Here is an 11103-nt window from a genome sequence, read left to right on the forward strand (position 1 = left end):
CTAGATGTTACTTGGATCCATGCCTACCCACCTCCGTTACAGATGACCCCGGCGTCCTCGGAGTGGTCACAGTCGTGGTTTCCGAATCCTCCAAACACACAATCGGCGATGGACTTCTCTGATCCTACACATTCTACATCGTCCATCAAGATGGTGTTAGTACCTCTGCCGAAGTAGGCATTACCGACACCTCTAGCCGTACCACTGCGGACAAAGTAAATGCACAAATACTGTATATTTGCTTTTGTCGTGGGGAAATCAACTTTTTGCGGTCAGGTAATTTCCGCGACCATAAGTATTTGCGAATAAAGTGGAGCGACTGACTAAAAATGAGATCATTTCAGTTTGTCTCCCTTCATTATTACATATTATGTATTACATAGAATATTTTGGCAATACATTATACAAAGCAACAAATGCATATTGAAATATTGCTAATTTTGAAATTAATTATGTAATGTTCGTTAACATCTCGATTTTATTGAAATCTGAATGATTTGAAGGTATTTTCTATTCCCAAAGGACATTATTGTACCGTATAACCGGGAAAATATGCTGGCCCAGTTGTCATCTGATGTATACAGTAATTGATTATATATATAAACCTACTTTGTGAACCCCAGCATGTTACACACGACTGTGGCATCTTCCTGATCCCACTCGTCGTCACAGACAGTTCCCCACACACCGTTCAATTGCACCTCTACTCGTCCTTCGTCAGCTGACTGACCGTTCACTAGACGGACATTAACCACTGGCTCCTTGTCTGTAAAATAAAACTGAAATAATGAAATTGTTCACCTTAATTACTAGGTAAATATCACTTGTGTTTCCTCATTGTTCTTGATTAGGTTACTGTCCTAGTTTCCACAATATACCTTGTCTTTTGACTACTTAAAGCCCACTATTTTTCCGGAGCAAAACATAACGGTTTCTTAAAAACATTGATAACATCAGAAAACATATACCGATGGCATAAGATGAGGTTGCAACTCCAAACATATGCGAGATTTCCTGCGTAATATATGATAATGGTAGAGAGTCGTTTCGCTGTTTTGCCGTCTACTATGAAAATTAATATTTTATTCATTTTAATCAAATTGTTCAGAAGGTGATGATACGTGTTGTATTAACGGTGAGTTAATAACATTTGCAACTCTACAAAACTATCGATTTCGTTTTACATTCCCATTCTAAAATTAAAAGCCGTTTCGGACAGGTAGAGGGCCTTTAAGGCAGTCAATCTGAGGCAAACAGTCTGAATAATTCTCACTTCCACGAATTAGCAATGTATTACTTTTTCTCACCCCGGCCTTATTAATACTGCTCGACTTCAGTGTATGTGCCTTTACAGACGAGAGCCTTGGTCTTAAAGACGAAAATGAATGATGGGACATCTAACGTTTTTCTTGTAAATATCCTTGGTAAAACAGGCTGAAATTTTGAGCTAAGGACAATTTCTTTGAATTTTACATAATATAAACATAATTGTCAAGTGAATAGTAAATTCATATTCTGTCTTTGCATATTAGAGAGTTATCTTTCTTGATGGAAAAAATATTGTTTTATGAGCTATTAGACTGACCAGCAGTCTCTAGAATATTGAAAACAAATCGCTAACTTTAGCTTGAATATTTTTGTCACTACTACATGTCTGATTTTAAGTGGGAGATAATCTAGTATAGAACTGCTGAGAACGTCTTATCAACAACTTAAAGAGTCTGGTGGCAGGTCTAGGGGGAGATAATCTAGTATAGACCTGCTGAGAACGTCTTGTCAACAGCTTAGGGTCTTTTTGCCAGTCTAGGGGGAGATAATCTAGTATACAACTAATGAGAACGTCTTATCAACAGCTTAGGATTTTTTGGCTAGTCTAGGGGGAGATAATCTAGTATAGAATTCTGCTGAAATCGTCTTATCAACAACTTAAGGTCTGGTGATCGGTCTAGGGGGAGTTAGTCTAGTATAGAACAGCTGAGAACGTCTTATCAACAGCTTGATCAACAACTTAGGGTCTGTTGGCCGGTCAAGGGGGTGATAATCTAGTATAAAACTGCTGGGAACTCTTATTAACAGCTTAGGGTCTTTTTGCCAGTCTAGGGGGAGATAATCTAGTATACAAGTGATGAGAACGTCTTATCAACAGCTTAGGATTTTTTGGCCAGTCTAGGGGGAGATAATCTAGTTTATAATTCTGCTGAAATCGTCTTATCAACAACTTAAGGTCTGGTGATCGATCGAGGGGGAGTTAATCTAGTATAGAACAGCTGAGAACATCTTATCAACAGCTTGATAAACAACATAGGGTCTGGTGGCCAGTCAAGGGGGAGATAATCTAGTATAGAACTGCTGAGAACGTCTTATCAACAGCTTAGGGTATTTTGGCCTGTCCAGGGGGGGGTTAATCTAGTATAGAACAGCTGAGAACATCTTATCAACAGCTTGATAAACAACATAGGGTCTGGTGGCCAGTCTAGAGGAGACAATCTAGTATAGAACTGCTGAGAACGTCTTATCCACAACTAAGGGCCTAGTGGCCAGTCTAGTGGGCAAACTATGTATCGTTTTCATTCAATAGTATGACGCAAACAAGTGACGTCACAATCAAGAGTTACACGCAAGGGCATATAACTCTTTAATTTGCAAATTCGGAATACAGTACATGCAAAGATGGCGATAAAATACTGATAACAAATGTCATTACCTGTACACACAATGCCGACATCTTCAGAATGGTCGCAGTCGTTGTTTCCTACCTCCGTCATGTTACAGGCCAACAGAGTCCCTTCACTGCCCATACAGATCACATCGTCGAACCAGATGGGACCCGTTCCTTGTCCGAAATGTGACACGTACGAGTTTGCCCTGTCAATGAACAGCATATCGTGAGCTTTCTGGTTGGTGTATCAAATACTTCTAAAAGACTTCATTTCTCCAGTTTTGACTTAAAATAAAATTAATAGCGAGTTCGTAATTTCTGATCCGTCAATGTATTGTTACAAAAAATTCAGTTTGTTCTATTATTTTGTATTTGATTTCGTTTGGTTTCTTATGTTTAATATCCTATTAACAATCAGGTTCATTTTAGGTCTGGCTTGATTTTGTAGGTTTGACGTCCTTTTAACAAGCAGGATTATTGATTATATTTCGGACGGTTTCCTATGAATGCAATGAATTGCGTATGTTAATATTTGTATGTTTTCGTGCTGTATTTAATGGGTAGAGAATAAAGACCAGCATTTTAATCAAAGTTAGGTCTTGAGGTGGTTAATGTTAAATTCCGAAAGTTACTAGCGCCATGACATAATAAATAACTGTCGAGACGACCATTTATCAAAGATATCGTAAGGATTAGCTGTTGTATTGCAATCCTCGGTATTCATACAATGTCCAAATTTGGTGTTGAGATAGCCCCTTATCAGTAACAGGTCAAGATTTATGTAAGAAATGAATGTCAGCTATCTCTGATCATGACGTGCGTCTGACATCAATCTGCTGTAGTGGTACTTGTGTTTAAAAAGTGAATTTTATTACGAACTTTATCAAACAAAAGTTGGTGCTATGATGAATATTATATAATTCATTTCCACAATAGATGTTATAATACTACAAACAAAGAACATAATTCAAAGCAAATTAAAAAAAAACGGAAAACAACTCATTCTAGCAACACTAATATTCAATCGCAGACCAGTACATATGCTGTATAACGTAGAACCAATACTTTGGACAAACCTCTAGGTAATGCGTTTTTGATTACCCACCCATCATCAATGACGAATAAATGGGATACTTTCCGTTCTGTTCTTCCCGAAATCGCCCATGCTACTGTTTACTAAACGTTTACAATACATTTTCATCTGGGTTTTTTTCTGTACGATTATCATTATTATTGAATATCATAATCAGTAACAAGATTGTTAAATAAGGAATATAAGAGTAAACTTATTTTACTTAATCAGCCAGAATCATGTTTGACAGAGTAATATGTATAATGACAGTCCGTAATCCAGGTTATTTTCCATTCTTTTTCGTAAACCATTCTTAACCCACAATTTCTTGATCATCTTTTCTGAAAAATCGAATCATACTTCGTTGCGACAGCTAATAAGATGAACGAAAACACAGAATAAGGAGCCAATGAAAATGCTCGTTAGATCATGATTATGTCCTATTGGTATTTAACCCTTTCACCCCTATGTAACTTTAGTAGACTCTACCATCAATTGATCTGGATGAGTCCATTATAGCCTACAGTGGTGAAAGGGTTAAATCACACTGACTACTTACGATGGTAGGCCGAGTCCTTTACATGCGACTCTAGCGGCGCGTGAATTAAACTCATCGTCACAAACAGTCCCCCATTGTCCATTCAACTGGACCTCCAAACGGCCGGACATACCATCGGCGGCACCGTTCACTAGCCTCATATTAACAGACTCTATAATGACACAAAATCTATACATACAAGAATTTTTTATTAAAGTCTCTATGATTTACAATCATATTAAAATATTAAATGGTACAAATCATAAATCATAAAAAAAGCCATTCTAGAAAGAGTTATGAGAGACTAAAATGTCAGTTTCAAACTTAGTTATTTAAAATAAACTGTTCATTTCTCTTTAAAAGATACCATAACATACTTATATAGAATATATATGTAACACATAATTATATAGAATATGCTAAACGTTTATTTTCATCTGAATGAAGCATAGCATGCAAAATCTATTCAAATTAATATTTGTAATTCAATTTACTAAAGAAAATCTCTTCAATATTTATATTTTAATACTTACTGGAGTCACATATAACTCCAGCGTCTTCCGAATGGAAGCAATCATGGAAGGCATCCGCACGACAGTTCTCCAGTGATGTTTCCGATCCCGTACACTGGAGTTCGTCGTAGAAAATCTTTCCTGTTCCATTACCAAACACAGCATCTACAGCGGCGATAGCTACGTCACTGTAACATACACATCGATATACTACAATATACTATGATATACTAAAATACACGTTGATATGGTTGGTTGGTTGGTTGGTTTAGTTTTACGTCCTATTAACAGCCAGGGTCATGTAAGGACGTGCCAGGTTTGTTGGTGGAGGAAAGCCGGAGTACCCGGAGAAAAACCACAGGCCAGCGGTCAGTACCTGGCAACTGCCCCACATGGGATTCGAACCCGCATCCCAGAGGTGGAGGGCTTGTGATAATATGTCGGGACATCTTAACCACTCGGCCACCGCGGCCCCACACGTTGATATACTAAATCACACATTAATATACTAAATCACACATTAATATACTAAAATACACATTGATATACTAAAATACACATTGATATACTAAAATACACATTGATATACTAAAATACACATTGATATACTAAAATACACATTGATATACTAAAATACACGTTGATATACTAAAATATACATTGCTATCGCACTATCATATACGTTGATATACTAAAAGGCAAGCTTTATTTTTAATGCCAGCAGACCGTCCGACAGCTACGATTGTCACCTTCACAACCAAAACATGAAGAGGTACGAATGTCACCTTAACAACCAAAACATGAAGAGGTACGGCTGTCACCTTCACAACATCTTCACAACCACAGAATGAAGAGGTACGATTGTCACCTTCACAACCAAAACATGAAGAGGTACGATTGTCACCTTCCACAACCAAAGAATGAAGAGGTACGATTGTCACCTTCACAACCAAAACATGAAGAGGTACGATTGTCACCTTCACAACCAAAACATGAAGAGGTTACGATTGTCACCTTCACAACCAAAACATAAAGAGGTACGATTATCACCTTCACAACCAAAAACATGAAGAGGTACGATTGTCACCTTCACAACAAAAGAATGAAGAGGTACGATTGTCACCTTAACAACCAAAGAATGAAGAGGTACGATTGTCACCTTCACAACCAAAACATGAAGAGGTACGATTGTCACCTTCACAACCAAAACATGAAGAGGTACGACTGTCACCTTCACAACCAATGAAGAGGTACGAATGAATGAAGAGGTACGATTGTCACCTTCACAACCAAAACATGAAGAGGTACGATTGTCACCTTCACAACCAAAACATGAAGAGGTACGACTGTCACCTTCACAACCAAAGAATGAAGAGGTACGACTGTCACCTTCACAACCAAAGAATGAAGAGGTACGATTGTCACCTTCACAACCAAAGAATGAAGAGGTACGATTGTCACCTTCACAACCAAAACATGAAGAGGTACGACTGTCACCTTCACAACCAAAACATGAAGAGGTACGATTGTCACCTTTACAACCAGAGAATGAAGAGGTACGATTGTCACCTTCACAACCAAAACATGAAGAGGTACGATTGTCACCTTCACAACCAAAACATGAAGAGGTACGATTGTCACCTTCACAACCAAAACATGAAGAGGGTACGACTGTCACCTTCACAACCAAGAATGAAGAGGTACGATTGTCACCTTCACAACCAAAACATGAAGAGGTACGGCTGTCACCTTCACAACCAAAACATGAAGAGGTACGATTGTCACCTTCACAACCAAAACATGAAGAGGTACGATTGTCACCTTCACAACCAAAACATGAAGAGGTACGATTGTCACCTTCACAACCAAAACATGAAGAGGTACGATTGTCACCTTCACAACCAAAACATGAAGAGGTACGATTGTCACCTTCACAACCAAAAGAATGAAGAGGTACGATTGTCACCTTCACAACCAAAGAATGAAGAGGTACGATTGTCACCTTCACAACCAAAACATGAAGAGGTACGATTGTCACCTTCACAACCAAAACATGAAGAGGTACGATTGTCACCTTCACAACCAAAACATGAAGAGGTACGATTGTCACCTTCACAACCAAAGAATGAAGAGGTACGATTGTCACCTTCACAACCAAAACATGAAGAGGTACGATTGTCACCTTCACAACCAAAACATGAAGAGGTACGATTGTCACCTTCACAACCAAAACATGAAGAGGTACGACTGTCACCTTCACAACCAAAACATGAAGAGGTACGATTGTCACCTTCACAACCAAAACATGAAGAGGTACGATTGTCACCTTCACAACCAAAACATGAAGAGGTACGATTGTCACCTTCACAACCAAAACATGAAGAGGTACGATTGTCACCTTCACAACCAAAACATGAAGAGGTACGATTGTCACCTTCACAACCAAAACATGAAGAGGTACGACTGTCACCTTCACAACCAAAGAATGAAGAGGTACGATTGTCACCTTCACAACCAAAGAATGAAGAGGTACGATTGTCACCTTCACAACCAGAGAATGAAGAGGTACGATTGTCACCTTCACAACCAAAACATGAAGAGGTACGATTGTCACCTTCACAACCAAAACATGAAGAGGTACGACTGTCACCTTAACAACCAAAATGAAGAGTACGATGTCAAGAATGAAGAGGTACGATTGTCACCTTCACAACCAAAATGAAGAGGTACGATTGTCACCTTCACAACCAAAGAATGAAGAGGTACGATTGTCACCTTCACAACCAAAGAATGAAGAGGTACGATTGTCACCTTCACAACCAAAGAATGAAGAGGTACGATTGTCACCTTCACAACCAAAGAATGAAGAGGTACGACTGTCACCTTCACAACCAAAACATGAAGAGGTACGACTGTCACCTGCACAACCAAAGAATGAAGAGGTACGATTGTCACCTTCACAACCAAAGAATGAAGAGGTACGATTGTCACCTTCACAACCAGAGAATGAAGAGGTACGATTGTCACCTTCACAACCAAAACATGAAGAGGTACGACTGTCACCTTAACAACCAAAACATGAAGAGGTACGACTGTCACCTTAACAACCAAAGAATGAAGAGGTACGATTGTCACCTTCACAACCAAAGAATGAAGAGGTACGATTGTCACCTTCACAACCAAAACATGAAGAGGTACGATTGTCACCTTCACAACCAAAGAATGAAGAGGTACGATTGTCACCTTCACAACCAAAGAATGAAGAGGTACGATTGTCACCTTCACAACCAGAGAATGAAGAGGTACGATTGTCACCTTCACAACCAAAACATGAAGAGGTACGATTGTCACCTTCACAACCAAAGAATGAAGAGGTACGATTGTCACCTTCACAACCAAAACATGAAGAGGTACGATTGTCACCTTCACAACCAAAGAATGAAGAGGTACGATTGTCACCTTCACAACCAGAAAATGAGGTTCTGCTACATAATTATGATGGGGGATCTTTCGTGAAAACTAACTTACCCTTTGGGGTAGGCGAGTCTACACACCACTTCGGCGTCTTGGTGATCAAACTGGTCATCACAGATCGTGCCCCATAATCCGTCCTTCATGACCATCACCAGTCCCTGCCCCGCAGAAGGGCCCACTAACGTCACATTAGTTACTATAAATAGAAATAATAGAAATAATTTATAGTTACATATCTTAAAACAAACTCTAAAGTTGAGAAAAAGGATTTTTCATATGTAAAGGAAAATGAACCAGATACCCTGGTTATTTATCGTTGTGCTAATTCAAATAAATCGATTTCATTGTATTGTTTGCAACCAAGATCTCTTAAACAAGTCTGATGTTGTAAAAGGGGACTTTTCATGTGTAAAATGAACCAGATGTCCCTACATAGTAACTAACTTTTAATTATTAAATTCATGGCTCTCAATTTGAAGAAATTCACAATTTCAACAGACATGCAAGTGCTTTGTTACTATAATAGGACCGAATGGAATGCGCTGCTCAATGTCTTGGCAACAATAGTGAATACAAAAGTTCCCGCTAAATAGGTGGCATACATTACGACGATTATACAAGGTTAATACCATGCAAATATCCTCTTACTCACCTTGGGCATAACTGTGATGGCTGATTAGCCCTACAACAAAAACATAAGCACGATTGTAATCAATTATTGTTAAAATGATGGCTGTCGTTTATGCTCTGTCGGTGATGGAGCATCTTGCTGCATATTCTTGTTTTGTCATTTAAATAACTCTGCAAAGATGATAACATCTATGTAACCCGATATTAAGCTCATGATGGAACATTCTAGGAACAAATATCAAAAGATGTGTAAGTTATAATATCTATTTATCTCTGAATGAGGTACAATATTATTTGTATTATCATTATTTGTGCTGAATAGGTATGTGTCAAAATTGGAAAAACATGGTTGTACTAAAATAAAATGAATATGTCACATTTTCATAAAACATTCTTCATTTCTTGAATAGTGCATTGTGGACATAATGTTTTATAATTAATATTACTAACACACAGGTGTGGTATCATAGGTTTCTAAGTTTGCTCGAAATTTTAGGATAATGATGACTGGTCCATCCGTTATCCTAATGGATAATATGGATACTTTACTTCTTCAGCATGCTACGGCGAGAGAGCACTTTAACAACATGTTTGTGCTAGCTTATCTCAAATATAGACCCGATCACCTGATCGGACGTGACGTAATTCCTTCAAGAAGACGTTTGTGCTATCTTATCTCAAATATAGATCCGATCATCTGATCTGACGAGAATCCGATCATCTAATCGGACGGGACGTACTTTCTCCAGGAACATTTTTGTGCTATCTTATCTCAAATATAGACCCGATCATCTGATCGGACCGGACGTACTTCATTCAAGATAGTTTTTTTTTTAAGTTTCGACGAATGGGTGATCTTATTTCTTTTTCCAAGCTTGTAGCCGCCATTGACAAACTCACCGATGACAAGACTGAAGGTGTATCTGATTTTTAACATTTTATTTGACTTGTTTTATACCAGGAGAATGATTATCTCTACTTATGAATCCTACACATAATGTGCTGTAGATTTCAGTATGAATTTGTTATTTTAACGGTATTCATTCATCAATGAGTCAACAATTTCGTGGGTTTATAATTTTTGCGGAAATGAACTTGACCGCAAATATAGCTCCCATGCAAATAACAGCAACTACACAGTATATGTTTCTCTTGAGACTACTGAGGTGGCATTGTACCTGCTCGTTTCTTGGAAATGCCTGTGAATAACCTCGTGTTGGAGATAAATGTCACACACGAGACACTGTGAGAGATATTCATATGGCACCTTGTAGATACCGTTGAGGGAGTCGTCTGCGCCCATGATTGTCCCGAAAAAATCCATTTGAACGAACATTCCTTAACCACAATAAGTTATCTTTTAATGGTAGACATGTACTTCGATCCACATCTACAAGTTGCTAGTTTCATAACGTATCCAACTGACACGTGCTGCTCGCAAGAAAGACATGTGTGAAGATCAAGCTAGGTTCTGTGTTCTGTCATATGGCACGTGGTTTCGAAGTATTGCCAGTATTCTTTCGGCTCCAAGTCTCAACCAATGCCGTGAATTTCGCCGTGGTAAGTTGTGTTTTGAGCTTCCGTATATTTTTTCTCTTTTGGTCGTAGAACTTTCTGGGTGGCCAAGCGAAATACTCAACGTGAAATGATTGAAATACGGTGACAGGAATTCGGAGTTTATAGCTTCGAATTGAATAATGTTTCTTTCAAGTAATCCACATGAATATGGCTCGTGTGTAATGGCCGAACACTTAATCCCGTGAAAATGACGCTGGACATTAGAGATTTGGTACAATATATAGATTTACTAATATTAGCAATTAAAACAAATTGCAATATTGATTTTGGAAATACCGTATATTTTCGCAAAACAAACTCTCGCGATTTTAACTGAAAAAGCGAAAAATGAACTTCAGCGGTTTTATAATCTTCGCGATCTGCTGTTCATGGTAATTTTAATTCGTCCATTTTGCAAATGAAATTTTCGCAAGCATAGCATTGTCCCACGAAACCGCGAACATGTCATCGTGAAAATAGCCGGCTATACGGTATGTTCTAGAAGGTTATGGCTAAAAAAAGACTTACCAATGAAGAGACAAATAAGTTTACCGACACCCATTCTGAAGTTAGACAGGACAATGGTGGTTTCTGATGTAAGACCTTCGTCACTATGATCGCTGATAAGGCATGCTCTCAAGGTAACAGGACTAAGTGTATA

General features: G+C 38.3%; 1 protein-coding gene across 1 annotated transcript in view; it reads right to left on the reverse strand.

Annotated features, from left to right (window-relative positions):
* LOC138308973 (scavenger receptor cysteine-rich domain-containing protein DMBT1-like) overlaps window positions 1–11103 on the reverse strand; it is a 29965-nt gene extending 18862 nt beyond the window's left edge. Inside the window, exons 1-8 of the mRNA XM_069250055.1 lie at window positions 10971–11103; window positions 8908–8937; window positions 8310–8451; window positions 4803–4969; window positions 4291–4441; window positions 2705–2865; window positions 610–766; window positions 32–204 (exon numbers count right to left, since the gene is read on the reverse strand). Coding sequence (XP_069106156.1) covers window positions 32–204; window positions 610–766; window positions 2705–2865; window positions 4291–4441; window positions 4803–4969; window positions 8310–8451; window positions 8908–8937; window positions 10971–11004 — 1015 coding nt within the window. The 5' untranslated portion in view covers window positions 11005–11103. The remainder of the gene's footprint in view (window positions 1–31; window positions 205–609; window positions 767–2704; window positions 2866–4290; window positions 4442–4802; window positions 4970–8309; window positions 8452–8907; window positions 8938–10970) is intronic.

The sequence above is a fragment of the Argopecten irradians genome, chromosome 15 (genome assembly GCF_041381155.1).
Source record: "Argopecten irradians isolate NY chromosome 15, Ai_NY, whole genome shotgun sequence".
Lineage (NCBI taxonomy): Eukaryota > Metazoa > Mollusca > Bivalvia > Pectinida > Pectinidae > Argopecten > Argopecten irradians.